The 22,720-nt window shown below is 45.4% G+C and overlaps 1 protein-coding gene across 2 annotated transcripts in view; it reads right to left on the bottom strand.

The window, feature by feature from the left end:
• Positions 1-22,720, bottom strand: part of SAP30BP (SAP30 binding protein) — a 57,444-nt gene that overhangs the window by 6,514 nt on the left and 28,210 nt on the right. For both annotated transcript variants that reach the window (XM_074971488.1, XM_074971487.1), the window contains 2 exons: positions 21,602-21,644; positions 4,300-4,388 (listed from right to left, as the gene is read on the bottom strand). In XM_074971488.1, the coding sequence (XP_074827589.1) occupies positions 4,300-4,388; positions 21,602-21,644 (132 nt within the window). The remainder of the gene's footprint in view (positions 1-4,299; positions 4,389-21,601; positions 21,645-22,720) is intronic.

Genomic DNA, 22,720 nt, shown 5'->3' with positions numbered 1-22,720 from the left:
CCCAAATCAAAGCATTTGCCACCACACTATAAACGGGGGGAGGGCGGGGGGGGAAGCAAAGAGGTGACATATGTATTTGGGTGGATGATCTTGATAAGTTCAAAGCTTGATGAAGAGCTTTTAAAGCAGCCAGTGGCTTGACATGGGCAGGGCATTAGTGATGCAATTAATGGATTAAGTCCTGTCCCTCCACAACAGTTAAGCCTCTTAATAGAACTCGAATGGTCCCTTATGATTATGTCCAATCCTGGAGATGGTTCAAGGAACACCCCACCGCCTATGCTAACAGTGAAGCATTAAAGCCACTATCCTGGCCTGCAACAGACTGGAAACCTGGCCCTGCCCCCACCTCAATTAGGCACAGTAGGCACGTGCCTAGGGGTGCTGGCATTCTAGGCATGCCTTACCTCTCTAAAACTGTGTGCAACATGAAGATCAGCTGTAGATGGGGGGGCAGGGGGGGGTGTCGGTGAAGATGCTGTGCCTAGGGGCGTGTAGTGTGTAAATGCGGCCCTGGGTGGGGGAGGCACAAAAAGTGAAAGATCCCTCTCGCTTCACATGTCCTTAAAATCTTTCCTCTTAGCCAGGACTGCTCACCAAGTCTGATTTACAAGGCTTTAGATTAACAGTGCAACTGAAATTCAGAATCCACACAAAATTTTCTCCACTAAGTTACTGAGACATCCCAGAAGGCTGACTTGGGAATAAGCAGCCAGCATCAATTCTCCTCTCTGAGAACCCCTAAAGTATAGATCACATGAGAGTACTGGGGGGAGGGGAGGGAATTAAAGCCAGGGGCAGTAAGATGTACACCAACAGCTCAAACTGGGCAACCAGCATTTGTACTGAACAGTGCAATTCAAGTGTTTAATTCTCTCATCTAATCTCAAAATCTCAGATGTGCAACTGGACAGAATTGTCACTGGGCTATCCCAAGAAAAGGACACTGCTCACTGCCAGATCTGGGTAGCACAAGAGAAGGGGAGCGGAGTTTTGCTGGAACTCTAACTTAGATGCTCTGTGCAAACAATGTTTTCTGCAGGCATTGTTGATCCTGTCCACTGTCAGTGCCATGCTCTTGGTAACTACCTACTTGTGAATATGTCTTTGGGCATAGGTGGCTGGTTAGGTGAAAGCGACCTCTCCTTGGAGGTCCTGCAGCTGCATAACGCAGGGAGTATTCCAGTAAAACTTGAACTGCTTGGGAAAGGCAACAACCAGATTCAGAAGATTGGAAATACTGGATATAATTACCTTCCAAAAAGGAAGGCCTTGATTTAAAGAAAATTGCATCTGTTTTGCTCAGCAGGGCAGCATAAAAGTTCGAAACACACTCCCTACCCCAGTGCTTTTGGGCAGAGTGTCTGACATGGAGCATAGAAAGCAGAAGAGGGAGGATGCATTTTCAACCCTGAATAACCAAAGTTAGAGTTATTTGGTAGGTTTTAAACTGCAATCGATATCTGAATCTTGCATGAGAGGAAGTTGTCCTGCTGCTAAGCAAGGTCGTTTGTGACACTACCACTATGGAAACTTACTTATAAAGCTAAACTATTTTACAGGAAGTGAAATTCCAGAGACTTTACAATAGAAAGTTAAGATTTTGTGGCTGAAACCCAAAACTTGGAGGCAGGAGATACAGATTCATATTCCCTGCTTTGCCACTGACCTCCTGTATGACCTTGGGCAAGTCACTTAACCTCCCAGGTCTCAGTTTCCCTTTGTGTAAAATGGGGATAATACATCCCCAACTCAAGGTGGTCCCTTCCAGCTCTGCATTTCTGTGATTCTATGTGTAGCAAATTTCACTGCAGTTTACACAAAGTAGCAAGATCCTTGGATGAAAAGTCAAGTATCATCAGGTATAAAATTGCTATTTCCTCAATTAAAGTTAAGCTTTTAGGCTAAGTTCTACACAGACAGTGAAGTCACACAATTACCCTATTAACATGTCCAAAGGAGGCACCACCATTTTGAGAGAACAGTTGCAACAGTCACTGAAAATTCAGCCTCTAAATCTGAAGTGTTGATAGCACCACCAAGACGGAGTCCTCATATTTAGAATCTGGGACTTCCACAAAGCAAAGAACTGGCGGGTCACATTGAAAGTAGGAAAGAATCTCCAAATCTCCACTTTGCATAGAGCTTTTCAAGATACAGCATATTAGAGAGATAAATTGACCAATGGAAGGAAGAGGTACCAATGGAATAAAGGACAGTCTATTTCTAAAGCTCCAAAGTATGTCAGGCCCCCCTACAGAACTGAAAAGTGTTTTAGTTGTGCTATTTGCAAAAAGCAGTTTGCTCTGCTTGCAAAACTGGAGCGAGTCTCCATTCTTTAAGGTGGTTTGGGGTAGACATATTCCACACAGGGCGGAGACAGCTGAGAAAGGAAATGGATCGGTCTTAACTTATCAGATCTTCGCACCAGCTTACTGCATTCCTCAGACCCATGCACTCTTACTCATTCACTGATGTCACACCACTAAAATCTCTTGCAGTACAAAACAGAACTAATGGGTGTGTCAGGTACACCGCCCAAAGAGGATGCATTCTGAACTGTGATTCAAAACAACTTGCTAACTATTACAGGGTTGTAACTCACCTTTTGGACGTTTCCTCACAACAGTTCTTCACCACTGTGCCATCTTAAATTGCCCACCATTATTAAACCTATTAGCAGATGGCAGGAAACGGCAGCCTTCATTTACCTTCCCCCAATCTATGGCATGCAAGAATGGGGACAACTATTAAGTAATATTTGAGGTATTCTTCAACTTGTTCCAGGGAATAACAGTTTTGATACACGAAGGGGCTACTACACATTTCTATGGACACGTCTCCCAGATACATATATGAGTAGAGGCTTGGAAGGATGAGATTTATCAGCAAATGGCGATAAACAGATTTCACCATACATACACAAGCCCATGAAAAATATATTTCCAACGATAATCAAAATTTACAAATAGGCAAAGAAAGAAAAATGCGGCTTGAGAACTTTAGAGTTTGATTTAGGTCTATTTACTTTGTATATTCTGACGTGATGTTGACAATTTGTGTTTTAATGGTTATAAAGCTTTAACTTTTTGTATCTCAAAGTCTATTGTCATTAAATAATTACTGTCTGACCCCACCCCCAATTTCCCACAACTGTGAAACTTTAAACAGATAAAAATAGAATGCTTAAAAATATTAAAGTTTGTCAAAATTGTATTTTTTTTTTTAAAAAAAAAAATTCTGCTATGCCTACATATGCACCAAACCCGTTGGCATGGAGTTAAGTTGATGACAGCACCTCACCTACTAATATGATAAAAGACTGCATTAGCATCAGATTCAAACAAGCCACTCTTCATCACAAGGTAGCATTAGCAGCAATTATACAATTGTATGCGTTCTCCTGTCTCCCCACTAAATCCAGCTCCATATCGGCCTCAGAAAGGAAGAAAAGCTGGGTGAGGAAATCTCTTTTTATTGGACCAACTTTTGAGTGGCTCGGACTCCCTCACCAACAGAGCTCTTATTCAGATATGGGAAAGGTACCCCCAGCGTCACAGCAAAACGCAGGAGGGTCCCAGAGCCTGGGTTCCAGCCCAAGCCCAAATGTCTACAGGGCAATTAAACAGCCCTGTAGCCTGAGCCCAAATCAGCTGACACGGGCCACCAGTGGGTGTTTAATTGCAGTGTGTACATACCCGTAGAGTTAAAGAACCCTGGGAAACATGCTATAGTTAGATGGGAGAGCTCTTACCAAGTGTGGAACCCAAGCAAAAATGGTAGTTTCTCAATTTAGAACAGAACCCACCACTTCTGAATTTCAGCACAGCACTGGCCAAGACAAAAGATCTGGGCTGCGGTATGCATTCACACACTATCCATTTATTATTACTGGGTAGTTCTGGAAGCAGGGCAAGAGTCACACAATTTTTTTGTTTGCGTAGTACATTTCTCCATTTAGTTAGAAATGGAGAGTTAATTCAGTTTCTTTGAAAAAACTTAAAAGCAGCTAAGGTGATAAATACAGTTCCTTTCTATTCAGTGAACATGTCATTTTGCCCAGTGTTGGGTGAAAGACCTTACTGTAGTGCTCACATTGAAGTGTGGCAAGCATGCTGGGGAACCTTTACACGGCATTTGACTTGTATGAGATTGAGGAAAAATATTTCTCAGATAGTTTGGATTCTGTGGGAATCTTTTGCTGCATTTTACCAGCTCCTAGGATGTTTGGTCAACTGGTTAACTGAAATTTCAGACAAATCCTGAGAGATGACAAACTGAAAGAGGGTTTGTACCTACCTGTAAGTGGTTGGAACACCTGCCTGGGGGTTCTGGAGGGATTTTGATCTCATCTGGAGACATATTTCTTACTCGCTCTGAAAAGGAGGCTGCAATGAAAGATCAGGACATGAGATCTGGCTCCACTGCAAGCAGTTTTAAACTGACAAGTCATGAAAACTCATTTTACACCCTCACTGGCACTATTCTGTCGTTTTGAGGATTCAGGATTGGCAAAATGGGGAGGAAGCTGCAAGTCAGCACCCAAAAAAATTTGGCAATTTTGAGCAAGGGGCTCAGGACTAGAAGTTTTGCAAGACTACAAAGTAATTGGTGTGCACAGTTTGGTGCAGAAGTGAAGCATAGTGCATAGGGTGGTTTGCAGTGCTGGGATAGAATAATGCCTTTTGAACAACTTTTGTTCCTGTACTTGCAGAGCCATTTCTCTCTGATTTACCCCCCACTCCCCAAAAAAGCAAACTGCTAGCCACTTTAGAATAGAAGGGGCAATAGATAAAGTTGGAAAATGACCTGCCTTTCACTATGCTTCACTTCTGCACCAAACTGTGCACACCAATTACTTTGTAGTCTTGCGCTGAAAGATTCAGATAATGTGTTGTCTGTAGCCAGTCTTCCCCCTGCCCTTTAGCATATAATCCCATGAAGAGTGTCATACTGTGAAACTGCAGAACCAAAAGGACGAAAAACCTAAACTAGGCCAGATTATGGTCTGTTAGTTTTGGAAGAGACCAAATTTGGACTCTGCTTATTTCAGGACAGCATGTTTACATTGAAATGATGCAGGCTGAAAACAGGTACACATCTCCAACAGTTGCCAGGAGTTACCACTCACCGCTTCCATCCTCAGTTTAAAGTTAATATTTTCTTAACAGATGCTTTGATTTCTACTTATGGGGTCAGATTACTACTAGAAAGAGCAAATCATTCAGGGAGACTGATGACAGAGCAGTACAGGTTTGACACATTGTTCCACAGCTAATTTTTAATGCTAGTGACCACCAGTATGGTATCTGTGCGCTTTACACATTTGAAACCTCTGTAAGGCAGAACACCAGGCTCCCATGTAATCTGCAGCTCTACCTCTCAGCTAGGAAACCAAGATTGAATCAGCTGGGAATGCTTGGGCAAAGAGGTGTCTCATAGCAGATTCTGAAAGTGGCCAAGTTTGCACTTTATCTTGTTTCCACAGGGAACAGATTCCAGAGTCATGGACTTCCTAATGAAAATACTTTCCACCAGCACCCACAAGTTATGTCACTCTTGAGACATTCTCATTTGTGCTTCCACAGCTACAAGAAAGAGTTGATTAAACTGCAGCTCTAGAATGTCCAAGTTAAACCCTCTTTGATTAAAGCTCAGAAGGGCCCCCAGAGGACAGACAGTATAGAATCTACATCAGAAGACAAGACGGCTTGGTAACACATAGCTAAGGCTGGCAGATAATAAGCATTACACTTCAGTGTTAACATCTTTTTTTCCTTTTATATGAATGTAAAGCAACAACGACAAACAGCAGAGGATGCAGATCTGGCAGGCGACCACTCATTCTGCTTGATCAGGATGTTATTGAGAGTTAAATTCTTCAGCAATTGCACGTAAACAAAAAAAAAGTGTCCTCTGGCATTTACAAAGAGCACACACGCCTCTGTGGAGAAGGGAAAGCTTGCCAAAGTCCCTACAGAAAAGCAGTCACTTTGGGACTCCTGGACAACAAGGCCACATTTGTTATAGGTTACAGCAGCTGATTGGATGGGGGATGTCTCTATTTCAAAAGTAAAGGAAGATATAAGTGAGTCCACAGACATGTTAAGTGACAAAAGGGAGACAACATACCCCAGAAAAGGTAAAACAAATTATTGGGATAATAAACGCATTCACATTATTGGCTGAAAGATTATAAGAGCAAGGAGGTTACCAACCCAACCCAGACTACATAGTGCAAAGGAATCAAATTAAATCCAAGTATAGCCCTTCCAAATTCAAGATCCATGTCTTTCACGGCTCCTCTGCAGATGGTTAGAGGATCCATTAAGTGAAACAAAAGGATATAAGGAAGAAAGAAATAGTACTTTCACAGAAGGGGAGTTCTTAACCAAAAGTCAGCCAGGATTTGAATGCAGGAACCCTATACTAACCCACCATATCATTCAAATTAGCCTATAAAAGGAAATGGGGCAGTAATCAGTCAAGAAAACTTTTCTGGCTAGGGATAAGGGAAAGAACATGCTGGGCTCACGTTGGGAAAAAGAGGGATATATTGACCCATGCTATTTCAGTTTTTACCCCCCTCATTTGCTGGTCTGCGTTTGAGGCATATGGGAGTGCTCAGTTATTGGCACTACCCTGATGTGCAGTCCAACCTCTCTTCCTGAACAGCGTGCACATCTCAGTGTAAGGCTATGTCTCCACTGAACAGTTAACCCCCTACCATCCATGAAGAAAAACCTCTAACTGGGTTTGGACGGGCTTTAAGCCCATACTACATTACCCAGCTGGGGGTAGGGACATAGGTGCTTTAACCCCATGCTATCCTACCCAGTTGGGGACATGCGTGAGACCCCAGGCTGCGCTTTAATCTAGTCTGGAATCTGCCCACTTTGCAGTGAGGACAGGCAAAAACTGCACAAACACTCAATTGCAAAAAAAGTCCTCCAATTCCCTTCCCACAATTCCCCCCAAAAGGACAAACTCTCATGCAATTGACACAAATGACTAGGAGTGCATCCTAGAGCAACCCAGCTCAAAGAACCATGGAATATGCCCCAGACACACAGACAAGTGCAGAAACAATGAAGACATGGTAATTCAGGCAGGACTTTGCAGTGGGGATGCTCACACCTAGTCTATCCTAACCCAGATGCTCAGACCAGGGAGCCAGTCACCTGGGGTTAGAGCCGAGTGAATAATTTCCACTAAACTGAAAAATCAGTCATATGCCTGACCTTCTGGAATGAAAGGAATATTGTATCCAGAGAAAAATCTTTGGAGGAAGGGGTATCAGGGTTGTTTTGTTTTTTCCTCCAAAGAGGTGCCTTACTACGAATGGAGAAGAAGAGGTTTCAGTTATTTATCCTAGTCTACATTAAGGGTAGGTATGGCAAAGACATTCATACTTTTGAGGTACTACAACCTTCTCTCTATCAGTGCATACCAAGATTACCTTAAGATTCCAGAGCCCTCTTTTCCATTAATTTTTTCCTACTTGGTAGATGGATTATAATTCAGAGAATCCTGGGAACTCCAGCACCCTGAGAAATCAGCCACACCTGCCGATTTAACAAGCCTTATTTGTTCACTACTTGTAGTACCTTTATGTAAACAATGCAGAGAGCTTTTAAGAGCTCTGCTCTCTACATCTCTTTCCATGTATGCAGATGGGAAGTACTCAATCGGGGTAGTCAAACCACATAGGGCTCTTTCACAGTTAAAGTGCGGCTAGAGGAGCCCCCCCATCCCCCACCTACCAGACTTGGGGGGAGGGAAGCTTGGGACCTCTGCCTTGCAGCAGGATGGTAGGATAAGGGATTCTGCCTAGCTGGGGGGGGGGGGGAGGGGGGGGCGCCTTGGGGCTTCAGCCTGCTATGGCTCAGGGCTTCAGCAGGAGCGGAGCCCCTCAGGTGCCTTCCGCAGGACAGAAGCCCCGAACCCTGGCCGGTGTGCCCCAGCTCTTGAACTTCTGAAGATTGTTGTACGTCGCTCAGAGGGTCAGTAAGTTTGGCCACTTCTGTACGAGATAGTGATGCCATGATGTGTCCTCACAGGATGTATCCACTTGCTCTGTGCATCCTGTTATTTCTGCAATATCAAAGCTTTGCTTTTTATACAAAATCAGAGGTATTAACATTGGGTGTGGCTTCTGACTGAGCCTGCAATCTACTTGCTTCCGGCCTAAAGGATCTCAGGAAGTCAGGTGGCTGGCACGAATCATCATTTCAAACACACCCAAGTTCTGGCTTGTAATAAAGTAACTATTCATACCTGGCAGCCATAGATCTGATTGGGATGAGAAAACTTGCAAAGAACAGGTCGTAAGACAGACTTGCATGAATCAGCTGGTGGTTGAAGCATATTTGGGAGCATGTTCCAAGGATACCGCTAGATCAGCAAGTCAAGGCATCCTCTTCCAAAGAGTGCAAAGATGACCAATTTGCTAGGTTTGTGGATTTGCTTTCACCAACTGACAAGGTAGTTTAAGAATTTAACTGCATTTAATTAAATTTGTGCAATTTTATAGCTACTTTTTGGATAGCCACTGCATTCACCCCAGGAAGGGTGAGAGGCCCACCTGCATTCAGGCCTGCATTTTGGTAAGAAACCACAGGTCCATTAAACCATCAGGTGTGCTTGGGAAAGGTTCAGAGCACTAGAGGTCAATGAATACTTTCTTGCCAGAGTTCTTGACCAGACACAGCATCAAATCAAAGCCTGCTATCTTTACCCTGCTTCAGCTCCAGATGCGTAGTTTTTCTGGCCAATACACCAGGCAATACAAGCTGCACAACAAAAGAAGTGGGGGAAAGTAGAAAGGGTGACAAAAATGTAGATGCCAAAGAGGAAACTGTGTAGCGGTCAGTTCCTTCCAGTTCAAATAAATGGTCGCTCTCAGTTCAAACACTGTGTGTGGGGACGGAGGGGGGAGGAAGAGATGGAAACAGGCAGGAGTTTACTTCTCCTATACAAAACGGTTTAGAGACAGGAAAGCATTTGATAAACATTTGCACATGTGCAGCAACTTCCAGACAATCCATACACTGGAGTTCTGCAAAAAACACAATGAAAGTGACCAAAGCCTTCCCCTTTAGTCACAGTGAGTACGGCACTACTCTTCAAGCAGTGGATTGATGACTGAACAGGTCAAAATCCAGTACACCAAGAGATCTTTTGTCTACACTACAGAATTAGGTCAAATTTATAGAACTTTTTAGGAAGCGATTTTATACAGTCAATTGCGTGTGTCCCCACTAAGCGCATTAAGTTGGCGGAGTGCATCCACAGTACCGTGGCTAGCGTCAACTTTCGGAACATTGCACTGTGGGTACAACTGTATCCCACAGTTCCCGCAGTCTTCGTCGCCCACTGGAATTCTGGGTTAAGCTCCCAATGCCTGATTGGGCAAAAACATTGTTGCAGGTGATTTTGGGTACGTCATCAGTCGCCCCTCCCTCCATGAAAGCAATGGCAGACAATTGTTTCGAGCCTTTTTTCCGTGCGGACGCCATACTGCTTTCAGCAGACGGTGCAGTAGGACTGCTAACCATCGTCATCGAACCACCGCTTCCATTGCAACTCTGCTCTCATGAATCCACCTTGCAGGTCCTCTTGTCGTTCTCTATAAATATCTATTCTCGTGGCATCCGTTGTCAGCCACCGCTTCTGCTGCAACTCTGCTCTCCTGCAGACGCCATACCACGGCAAGCATGGAGCCCGCTCAGATCACCTCGGCAGTTATGAGCATTGTAAACACCTCATGCATTATCCTGCAGTATGTTCAGAACAAGAAACTGCAAAGGCAGGTGAGGAGGCGACGGCAGCGCAATGACGAGAGTGATGAGGACATGGACACAGACTTCTCTCGAAGTACGGGCCCCGGCAATTTGGACATCCTGGTGGCAATGGGGCACGCTCATGCTGTGGAACGCCGATTCCCTAACTGCGGTGGGGCGATAGACGGATATCCCTATCTTGGGACCGGACCATCTTGGCAGCGAGTACATAAACCGCAAGGGGTACTTTTCAATGGTGCTGCAAGCACTGGTGGATCGCAAGGGATGTTTCACCAACATCAACGAGGGATGGCTGGGAAAGGTACATGACACTCGCATCTTCAGGAACTCTGGTCTGTTTGAACAGCTGCAGGAAGGGACTTACTTCCAGACCAGAAAATAACCATTGGGGATGTTGACAAGCTTGTAGTTATCTTTGGGGACCCAGCCTACCCCTTAATGCCATGGCTCATGAAGCCATACACAGGCAGCCTGGACAGTAGTCAGGAGCTGTTCAACTATACACTGAGCAAGTGCAGAATGGTGGTAGAATGTGCATTTGGACATTTAAAAGTGCGCTGGCGTAGTTTACTGACTCTGTTAGACCTCAGCGAAACTGATATTCCCATTGTTATTGTGGAGCACACAGCAAGCAGTATCTATGAGTAAGGGGGGAGATGTTTATGGCGGGGTGGGAGGTTGATGCAAAATTGCCTGGCCGCTGATTACGTGCAGCCAGACACCAGGGTGGTTAGAAGAGCACAGTAGGGAGCGCTGTGCACCAGAGAAGCTTTGAAAACCAGTTTCATGACTTGCCAGGCTATGGTGTGACAGTTCTGTTTGTTTCTCCTTGATGAAAACCCGCCCCCTTGGTTCACTACTTCCCTGTAAGCCAACCAACCTCCCCCCTTCGATCACCGCTTGCAGAGGCAATAAAGTCGTTGTTTCAAATTCATGCATTCTTTATTAATTCATCACACAAATAGGGGGATAACTGCCAAAGTAGCCCAGGAGGGGTGGGGGAGGAGGGGAGGAGTGAAGGACAAGGGCACACTGCACTTCAAAACTTATTGAATGCCAGCCTTCTGTTGCTTGGGCAGTTATCTGGGGTGGAGTGGTTGGGTGCCCGGAGGTGCCCCGCCTGCGTTCTTGGGTGTCTGGGTGAGGAGGCTATGGAACTTGGGGAGGAGGGTGGGCGGTTACACAGGGGCTGCAGCAGTGGTCTGTACTCCTGCTGCCTTTCCTGCAGCTCCACCGGATGCCGGAGCATATCAGTTTGATCCCCCAGTAGCCTCAGTATTGCATCTTGCTTCCTCTCATCACGCTACCGCCACCTCTCCTTTTGCTCCCACCTCCTGTCCTCGTATTCATTTTGTGCTTTCCTGGACTCTGACATTGTTTGCCTCCATGCATTTTGCTGAGCTCTTTCAGTGCATAAGCTCAGAGAGCATTTCATCACGAGTGCATTTTTTTCACCTTCTTATCTGCGCTAGCCTCTGGGACGGAGATGATAGGGGGAGTGTTGAAACATTTGCAGCTGCGGGAGCGGGAAAAAAAAGGGAGAGTAGTAGTTAAAAAGACACATTTTAGAGAACAATGGGTATACTCTGACGGTGAACCAAGCTGTTAACATTACATAGTACATGTGCTTTCGGTACAAGGTCTCATTTTGCCTCTTATATTGAGGGCCTGCTAGTCTGGTGTGAGAGATCACACACGCAGGGCCAGGCAACAGAATTCGGCTTGCAGGCAGCCATGGTAAGCCACAGTCTTTTGGCTTCTTTAACCTTCATAACACGTGGGAATGGTTTCAAACAGCAGCACCTTCATTTCCCATACCAAGCACCTGGACCATACGCTGCCATGCTTTGTTATGCAAGGATTCCTGACTACGTGCTACTGGCCTGGTAAAGTGTCCTACCGTGGAAGACGGAATAAGGCTGCCCTCCCCAGAAACCTTTTGCAAAGGCTTTGGGAATACCTCCAGGAGAGCTTCATGGAGATGTCCCTGGAGGATTTCTGCTCCATTCCCAGACACGTTAACAGATTTTTCCAGTAGCTGTACTGGCCGCGAATGCATCCCAAGTCTTCAGGGTAAATTAATCACTAAACGCATTTGCTTTTAAACCATGTATTATATTTACAAAGGTACACTCACCAGAGGTGCCTTAGCCGCCTTCAAGGTCCGGGATCCTGCCTTGGGAGGGTATTGGATCCAGGGCGATAAACTGTTCCTGGCTGTCAGGGAGAACTGTTTCATCCTCCTCATCTTCCTCGTCCCCTAAATCCTCATCCCTGTTGCATGAGGCTCCCCCCTTCCAGGAGTCCACGTACAGGGGTGGGGCAGTCGTGAGGCACCCCTAGAATTGCATGCAGTTTGTCAGAGACGGCATGTCTGGGGCTCTGACCCAGAGCTGCTGTTTGCCTCTTTGGTAGGCTTGCCTGAGCTCCTTAATTTTCACGCGCCGCTGCTGTGGGTCTCTGTTATAGCCTCTGTCCTTCATGCCCTTGGAGATTTTTTAAAATATTTTGGCATTTCGTCTTTTGGAACAGAGTTCTAATAGCATAGATTCGTCGCCCCATACAGCGATCAGATCCAGTACCTCCCGTTCAGTCCACGCTGGAGCTCTTTTGCCATTCTGGGACTCCATGGTCACCTCTGCTGATGAGCTCTGCATGGTCACCTGTGCCACACTGGCCAAACAGGAAAGGAAATTCAAAAGTCTCTGGGGCTTTTCTTGTCTAGTGCATCTGAGTTGAGAGTGCTGTCCAGAGCGGTCACAATGGAGCACTCTGGGATAGCTCCCGGAGGCCAATATCGTCGAATTGCATCGACTACCCCAAATTTGACCCGGCGATGTCGATTTCAGCGCTAATCCCCTTGTCAGGGAGGAGTACAGAAATCGATTTTAAGAGCCCTTTAAGTTGACAAAAATGACTTCATCGTGTGGATGGGTGCAGAATTAAATCGATCTAACGCTGCTTAATTCAGCCTAAACTCGTAGTGTAGACCAGGGCTTTGTGTGCTGTACTTTAAGCAGCCATGCATTATGGATAAGGCTAAGATTTAGTCACGGGTATTTTTGGTAAAAAGTCATGGACACGTCATGGGCAATAAATAAAAATTTACGGCATGTGACCTGCCCATGATTTTTACCAAAAATACGCGACTAAAACTCTACCTTTGGGGTCCTGCTGCTCAGGGGGACCCCTGTTGGGGGGGCCCTTCTCCAGTGCTCGGGGTTGACTGCCCCCCAGCTGCTGCTCCTGGGGACTGCTTTCCGGACAGCCTCCAGGTGCCCTCGGGCCTCCACTCCCCAGAGCCAGCTGCCTGGGACCGCCTAAGCAGTGGCCTTTGTGGCTGGCCCCAGGGCAACCCCCCGGGACCGCTGCTCAGACACTCCCTGGGGATGCCCCCAGGACTTCTGCTCGGGCAGTCCGCAGGACCAGCTTCGCTAGCCACTGCTCGGACGGACTAGGAGCCAGCTGCCTGGGGCCTCTCCAGTAGCGGCTGGTGTGGCAGGCCGCAGACCAATCCAGCAGTGGCTGGTACAGCTGGCCCTGGGGCCAGCCGCACCAGCTGCTGTGGAAGTCACGGAGGTCGTAGAAAGTAATGGAATCCATGATTTCCGTGACTGCTGTAAAAAAAAAAAAAAAAAAAAAAAAAAAATCAGAGCCTTAATTATGGCTAGTGTGGCACCAGCTGACAGTACCTCTATATGTAAGAAGGCCAAAGATCTGTGAAGCACTGGCAAATGAAGAAGTGACATGCAAGCAAACCCAAATGGAGCATGGTCTGCATTCTCTTCCATCCAAAACAGATTTGCTTTCTAATACATTACTGGAAGTGTGGGTTTCCACAATTTCCTGGCAGCAAAAAGCAGAATCACAGGAAAGAATACGAGGCATTAACATGTCACTGAGTCATCCATCTTTCAAATACCACTCTTAATTAACAGCTTTGTGGGCTGGGGAATGCAGAGGAAGACTAGCATATATTGGACATATTTTCTGATATTTATATATTTTAACTTTGTTAAAACATCCAGAGCACTAGATGCTTCCTTTTGTATAAGCTGAAAGAAAATTCTCTCCTTGCACAGCTTTGTACACAGCGAAAGAATCAGTATATTGCTGCCCATGGCTACTGCAACAGTATGTATTTCAGAAGGGCTATACAGAGCAACGGCAAATGGAGATGCAGCCATGCAGCCATCAGCGTTACAACTGCTCCCACTTTTCATGCAACTAGCAGTTCTTTTGACTGGCAAAGTGCTCTAATGAACAATCCCTTGAGAAGAAAAAGTTTCACATGTTGATGTATATTGTACTCCCTGTGCTCTTTCACTTTAATGTTTGGCACAGTTATCATTGCAACAAAAAGAACTGATATTTCAAACTTTAGGGAGAAGGAGAAATTGAATAGTTATAAAACAGCTTCTATGGAAGATTTTCAACATACTGGTACTGCAGATAGACTTTAGATGCTCCTTTTGGGCTGAAAGGATTTGGGATATTTGATCCAGGCTCCAACTGTAAGCCTTCAAGGGGCACTTTGCTGCAGTACTAAAACACTCTCTTCCACTGCAAAGACTATTGCAGTACTTCTTTATCAGGCTGACAAAAGGTTCAGTCTGATTGAAGATAGTTACACAGAATCCTGCATGGCACACATTGACCCTAGGTAACCCAGCACCATGATTTAGCTGTAGGCAGCTTGCCCTTTGCATGCTTCTGTTGGGAAAGGAAGTTAATGCAGATCTCATGTCTCATCTCTTAACACATCTCCAACCCAGCTTAACCATGAACAAGTTGAGACAACAAAGCCTATGCTGGGTGCTCCATACCCAGGTTTCAAACCCAGGCTTTTCACAGGGTGTCAAACTATGGGCTCAAATAGGACAAGGGTGTCAGCCTTGACAGAGGTTATTTTCTCAGCATGAAATGAGTATTAGGGCCAAAGTCGTCTTTGGATGAAGGGGTGTCAGAGTACTTTAATTTAAGGTTTAGGCTATGTCTATACTACAGTTTATGTCAGCAAAACTTATGTTGTTCAAGGGTGCAAATAAATTGCAATAAAACGTAAGTGCCGGGGCGAACAGCGCTATGCCAGTGGGAGACACTCTCCTACTGACACAGTTTATGCAGCTCATGGGGATCGTTTTTTATGCCAATGGGAAAGCTCTCTCTTGTTGGCATAGAGCGTCTTCACCACACATGCTGCAGGGCTGTACGTGTAGACATGTCTACACTACAGACCTTACAGCTGCACTGCTGTAAGGTCTCCTGTGTAGTTGCTCTATGCTGACAGGAGAAAGCTCTGCCATCGGCCTAATTAAACCACCCCAAAGAGCAGCGGAAGTTGTGTCAGAGGGAGAGTCTACCCTGGAGCTTTTGTCGGTGAATTTTATGTCAGTTTTTTCACGCCCCCGACTGACAAAAGTGCTAGTGTAGACCTAGGCCTTGTCTACACTACCGAGTTCTGTTGACTAACCAGTGAATGTGTACACACTGCGATCTGACTTTTGTTGGGAAAAATGCCCAGTTTTGGCAACAAAATACAACCACGCCGATGAGACACGTCTTTTTCCTCTAAATTTTTGTTGACGAAGAGCCAGTGTAGACACCAGGCTCGATTTCATAGCTTTAATTGGCCTCCAGATGGTGTCCCACAATGCCCATTAGGACTGCTCTGGTCAGCAGTTTGAACTCCATTACCCTGCAGCCAGGTAAGCAACCATCCGCCCCTCCCTGTTTAAAGCATCTTAGAATTTTTGAAATTCCATTTCCTGCTGGCTCGGTGTGGAGAGGTCTCATCGCGTCTTCTCAGGTTACCATGGTGGGTTATTGCACCAAAAGCTCTCCCGCATGGCCAGCTGCTGAGCTGTTGGATCTGATCAGCACATGGGGAGAGGAGGCGGTACAGTCCCAGCTGCACTTGAGCCGTAAGAATTGGGATACCTACAGGCACAGTTCTTGAGGCTTGTGCTAAAAGGCCTATGATCGGGATGTTGAAGTGAGGTGCGAAGATAAAGGATCTGAGGCAGGCGTACAATAAGACAAGGGAGGCAAACCATTGCTCCGGTGCTTCACCTAAGACCTGCTGGTTTTATAAGAAGCTGGACGCTATCCTCAGTGGCGACCCACCTCCACCACCAAGAGCCCTGCTGATACTTCGGAGGCGGCAGAAAGAGGACCTAACCTGGAGGATGAAGTTACTGATGAAGTGGTGGAGTTAGATGACTATGTGCAGCTCCCGTCGGGGCCACCCGGTGGGGCAGGTAGCCAGGAACAGTTCTCCACTCCAGAGGTGTCTAGCCAGACTCAGCAGTTGCTCTCTGGTGAGCAAGAAGCAGGAGAGATACCTGGTAAGTGGCTGTGGTTTGTGTAGTGCGGAGGTGGGTTCAGGGTAGAGAAATGCGGAAGGCTGGTTGTGTTTCTGTAAGCTGCACATTTCCCTGGGTAGCTAATTGGTACGGCAGAACAGGGTGTTTATGTATGCTGAGATCTCACAGGAATCCTCCAGAGAGAGATCTCCAGGAAAGTTTCCTGGAGGTACTTCGTAACCCTCTGTCGAAGGTTTCATGGCAGAACAGCTTTATTCCTTCCCCCATTGTAGGGAACTTTCCTGCATCATTCAGCCACCACTTGTGCAGGGACCAAAGTGGCACATAGGCGAGCAGCATAGGGAGCAGGCCGGAAGCCACAAGTATGGAGTAGATTTACACTGGTTTCCCTGCTTACCCTTAGCAGCCAGATATCTGCTAGAATTACCCCCGCCTGTGGAAAAGTCTGGGAGAATTTTAGAATTTTTTCCTTAATATGCTGCACAACGACCCTTGCAAAAAGTATGTGCTCTTTTCCCCACGTGGAGTGGCCCACCTGCCACTCACCATGCTTTGGGTGTTCGTGGAGATGTGGTGCCCGGCTAGGATCAGAGAGAAAGTGATTGCAATGTTGTAAAAGGTGTATTTAACTGAAATGTCTGAATGCTGTGCATTAATTTAACAATCCCGCTTCTGTGCATTTTCCCCTTGCTTCAGCAGATGTGGCCTTCAGGAACACCCTATACACCCTAACCAACCATCTCCGCCAGGTAAGACAGGGCCCAAGACAGCAAAGAAGACATGTTCAGGGAGGTACTGCACTGCTCCAATGCAGAGAAAAGGGAACACAAGGAGTGCTGGGAAGCTGAACAGCAGGACAGAAGAAAGAATCAGGAGTTTGTTAAGGATGCAACTGAGTGGATGATTAAAGTAATGGAGGAGCAAATGCAAATGCTGAAGTCCTTAATAATTCTGCAGACTGAGCACACCTGTGCTCACCGTCCCCTGCAGCATATTCAGAACTTTTTCCCATGCTCTCCCCCACTCTCCAAACTCCGCCTGCACAGTCCTTTCCACTTTCCGGGACTTCTCGTTTTCCCATTCACTCCACCCCCTCGGACAACTTTCACAATGATAGCTGGACCTATACACAGCTGTGAAAGTCTACCCTTCCCTGGTTTCAGAGTAACAGCCGTGTTAGTCTGTATTCGCAAAAAGAAAAGGAGTACTTGTGGCACCTTAGAGACTAACCAATTTATTTGAGCATAAGCTTTCGTGAGCTACAGCTCACTTCATCGGATGCATACTGTGGAAAGTGTAGAAGATCTTTTTATACACACAAAGCATGAAAAAATACCTGCCCCCACCCCACTCTCCTGCTGGTAATAGCTTATCTAACGTGATCACTCTCCTTACAATGTGTATGATAATCAAGTTGGGCCATTTCCAGCACAAATCCAGGGTTTAACAAGAACGGCGGGGGAGGGGGGGGACGGGACAGGTTACCTTGCATAATGACTTAGCCACTCCCAGTCTCTATTCAAGCCTAAGTTAATTGTATCCAATTTGCAAATGAATTCCAATTCAGCAGTCTCTCACTGGAGTCTGGATTTGAAGTTTTTTTGTTGTAGTATCGCAACTTTCATGTCTGTAATTGCGTGACCAGAGAGATTGACGCGTTCTCCGACTGGTTTATGAATGTTATAATTCTTGACATCTGATTTGTGTCCATTTATTCTTTTATGTAGAGACTGTCCAGTTTGACCAATGTACATGGCAGAGGGGCATTGCTGGCACATGGCATATATCACATTGGTGGATGTGCAGGTGAACGAGCCTCTGATAGTGTGGCTGATGTTATTAGGTCCTGTGATGGTGTCCCCTGAATAGATATGTGGGCACAGTTGGCAACGGGCTTTGTTGCAAGGACAGGTTCCTGGGTTAGTGGTTCTGTTGTGTGGTATGTGGTTGCTGGTGAGTATTTGCTTCAGGATAGGTTGTAGATCTACAACCTATCCTGAAGGATGACCCAACACTCTCACAAATCTTGGGAGACAGGCCAGTCCTTGCCTACAGACAGCCCCCCAACCTGAAGCAAATTACAGACGCGATTACAGACATGAAAGTTGCGATATTACAACAAAAAAACTTCAAATCCAGACTCCAGTGAGAGACTGTTGAATTGGAATTCATTTGCAAATTGGATACAATTAACTTAGGCTTGAATAGAGACTGGGAGTGGCTAAGTCATTATGCAAGGTAACCTATTTCCCCTTGTTTTTTCCTCCCCCCCCCCCCAGCCGTTCTTGTTAAACCCTGGATTTGTGCTGGAAATGGCCCACCTTGATTATCATACACATTGTAAGGAGAGTGATCACTTTAGATAAGCTATTACCAGCAGGAGAGTGGGATGGGAGGAGGTATTTTTTCACGCTTTGTGTGTATAAAAAGATCTTCTACACTTTCCACAGTATGCATCCGATGAAGTGAGCTGTAGCTCACGAAAGCTTATGCTCAAATAAATTGGTTAGTCTCTAAGGTGCCACAAGTACTCCTTTTCTTTTTGCCCTTCCCTGGTTCCTCTTTTCCCACCAAGCATCTTTGTGTGTGCTGTTTCTTGTGCAATAAAAGCAAAGTTTTCAAATGGTAAATCATCTTTCTTTGTTTTCTACAAATTGAGATTGCAGGCACTACCAATACATGCAGGCATTTTAATCATTTGCTTACTAGAACACAAGGCCCCAAATGTCACCATTGCTTCCTAGGAAAACTACATGTAATGTAACATTGAAGAACCAATCACAGGGATATACACATCACTAGTTCTCATTTTCAAAGTGTTGCCTCAAGGCCTCCCTGATTCAAATTGCCCCCCTCTGGGCTCCTCGGATAGCCCTAGCATCTGACTGCTCAAAATCAGCAGCCAAGCAGTCTGCCTCAGCACTCCATCCCAGAGCAAACCTTTCACTTTAGCTTCACAGAGATTATGCAACATACAGCATGCGGCTATGACTATAGGAATATTATATTCATTAAGGTCTAACCTGCCATAAAGGCATCGCCAGCACACCTTTAATCTGCCAACAGCACATTCAACTGTCATGTGGCACCTACTCAGCCTGTTGAACTGCTCCTTATGGCTGTCCAGGTGTCCCGTATAAGGTTTCAGGAGCCATGGCTGTAAGGGGTATGTCGGGTCTCCCAAGATCACTATGGGCATTTCAACATCTCCCACTGTAATCTTCTGGTTTGGAAAGGAAGTCCCCGCTTGTAGCTTTCTGTACAGGCCAATGTTCCTGAAGATGTGTGAGTCCTGCACCTTTCCAGACCACCTTGCGCTGATGTCAGTGAAACACCCACAGTGATCCACAAGCGCCTGCAACACTATGGAGAAGTACCCCTTCCTATTGATGCTATTGATATACTTTGTCGCAAGGTGATCTGATGCCAAAATTGGAATGTGTGCGCCATCTATTGCCCCCCCACAGTTAGGGAAACCCATTTCTACAAAGCTATCCACTATTTCATGCACATTTCCCTTGCACACTTGCATTAACACAGCCCCAGTGGTTGACTTCCCCACTCCAAATTGATTCACAACCGACCGATAGTCTGGAGTCACCAGCTTCCACACAGCGATTGCCACACACTTCTCTACCAATAGGGCAGTTTTAGGAAGGTGGCTTTCTGCATCTAAAAGTTCTGTAGCTACTGCTCTTCTTCCACACTGCATGATAAGATCCCATTGTTCAGTACTTGTTTCCCAACCCCAAAAGTGACGATCTACCCTATGCAGCTGTTCTGTGAATGCCAAAAGCAATCTAAAATTGCTTCTATCCATATCACGCAACATGTCAGGCGCCTGCGAGTCTTCTTCAGTTAGGAACTTCACGATTAACTGCACTGCCATCCGCGATGTCTTTGTGACAGTTAACAGAGCATAGGAGAGCAGTGCAGCATCTTCTCCCAAAGATGTCAAGGTGCACAGCAAAGGAGGGCCGTTGCAAAAAAATGCTGTGAAAGAAAGCCAGAAGCCCATGGAGTGCTGGGACAGAAAGCAATGCATCACGGGACATTAAGCCCAGTCCCAAGGTACGCCGCAATCCACTCCGCCTTCCCACAACACCTGGCGACAGAAGGTGTCAAGCTGGAGTCTGGGATAGGTACCCACAGTCAATTGCTCACACTGTTGAGGATAGTGCCCCCACTGTGGATGCACTCTGCTGACAGAGGGAACAAAGTGAACGTGAGATTCCGATTTTTATTATGTCGGCTTTTGGACGTCAACATCACTTTTGTTGACAAAACTTGGTGGTGTAGATAAGGCCATAGTCTCCGAGTGTCACAGCTATATATAAGGTGGAACAGATTGTTTCGCATAAGCAATTAACACATATTTCAAGGGACCATTCAAGATAAAATGGCTTGTTAACACCCCTCCAGTCATAGGCAGGAATGGAAGGCGGGGGAGGGAGGCGAGCAACTGGGGAGTGTTAGTGGTTTACAGATTTTGTAATAAGCCATATATTCAGTCTCTCTGTTCAGTCCATCACTTTTAGTGTCTAGCAAAGTTATGTATTTAAGCTTCCAGGCACATCTTTTGAAAGTGGTGTGCAGGTTTCCTTTGAGGATGAGGACTGATAGGTCAGATATACACACTGACATAACAGGGTAACATTCACAGCAAAGAACTCCCTCCACCACCACCTTCAATTTACCCTTTTACTAACTATAATCATCATAAGCAAACTCACTATGGTTAGCCACAGTGAAGGTGTAGTAGCAATTGCAGGTACAAAAAAGTGGTCCTTTAAGCAGGTAGGGCTAGACCTTTTGCAGAATTCTATTCGTCCAGAGTAATTGTTTCATAGGCAAGAAAGAGATCAGATTCTGCCCCACCATCCTGCTGCTCATGACAAAGATGGAACAGATTTTGTATTTAGGTTGGTAAGTTTCCATGCCAGTTTTGCAATGTTGACTTAGGCTACACAGTCTAGGGATTCCTTCTTTAGCACAATGGCAACAAACGGAACCCATGTGTTACAATACATCCATACTTTAAATAGAAAATAAAACTAGCAGTAGTGTTGATGAGGCTATTTTCAGTAACAATTTCCTTAAGTCCCTCCCCTTCCCCTATTATATGAGGGTTCTGAAAGAGGCTGCCTGGACAAAATCATTACTAGTTTTTATTTTCGAGATGAATAAAAAAAGACCTTTTTGTATTTCCCCTATATTGGAGTTGCATATAAAAATATTTGCACACATTTTGGGCATGACTGCCTCCCGTCCGAAGTTCAAGCCAAACAAACATTAGCTCAGTAGATTAAGTCACTGAAAATATTCCACTGAGATGAAAATGAGCACAGAGGATAAGCCAATTAAAAACTGCATGAACAGAAGGGATCCAAGATCTTCATTAGTGGAGAGAGAAGCACAAAAAGAGATGGTTTGCATGTATATTTTAAGATCTATAGCATTATGTCAACTTACCAACTAGCTCCTGGGGATCTCTCTTCTCCAGTTCTGAGAACTCCTGATGGAGGAAAATATAACAATGTTAGCAAGATAGGTCATGCACTAGAGTCACTGGCTACTCAAATGTATATATTGGCTCTCAGAACAGCTAGATAAAGATTAGAAGGAAGAAAGGAATGTAAAATATTAAACACAAGGCAATGCTCGCCCTCAAAATCAGAAATGTAGGACTGGAAGGGACCTCAAGAAGTCATCAAGTCCAGCCCTCTGTGCTGAAGCAGGATCAAGTCAACCTAGACATTCATCTCTGACAGGTGTTTGTCCAACCTGTTCTTACAAACCTCCAATGATAGGGATTACACAACCTCTGTGGGAAGCTTATTCCAGAACTAACTACCCTTATAATCAGAAATTTTTTCCTAATCTAAAATCTCCCTTGCTCTTGATCAAGCCCATTATTCTTGTCTTGCCTTCAGTGGTCGTGGAGAACAATTGATCACTGTCCTCTTTAGAACAACCCTTAACATATTTGAAAACTTATCAGGTCCCCTCAGTCTCTTTTCTCAAGACTAAAGATGCCCAGTATTTTTAACTTTTCCTCATAGGTCAGATTTTCTAAACTTTTTATCCTTTTTGTTGTTCTTCTCTGGACTCTCTCCAATCTGTTTACATATTTCTTAAAGTATGGTATCCAGAAGTGAACAGGTATTCCAGTTGAAGCCTAACCAATGCCAAGAAGAGTGGGACAATTACATTCAACACTCCTGCTAATACACCTCCAAATGATAGCAGCCTTTTTTGCAACTGCATCACGCTGTTGACTCATTCAGTTTGTGATCCACTATAACCCACAGATCCTTTTCAGCAGAACTACTGACATCACGAAAGCCATCAAACCCTTATAGGATGCTTTCTATTCTTGCAAAGACAATTTTATCGAAGAATTAAGGCTTGATTTCTACAAGCACTGAGCATTCTCAGCTCCCAGTAACTTCAGTGAGAGTTGTGGTATTCAATACCTGGGGGGGTGGGAGGGAGTATCAGGTCTTAAGACCATTGATTCATCAAGCCTGGTACCTGACCACTGACTGTGGATAACACCCAGTGAGTGCTTCAGAGGAAGGTTCCTACCAC

This window comes from Natator depressus, chromosome 14 (assembly GCF_965152275.1).
Source record: "Natator depressus isolate rNatDep1 chromosome 14, rNatDep2.hap1, whole genome shotgun sequence".
Classification (NCBI taxonomy): Eukaryota; Metazoa; Chordata; order Testudines; family Cheloniidae; genus Natator; species Natator depressus.
This window is presented reverse-complemented; position numbering and strand designations above follow the sequence as displayed.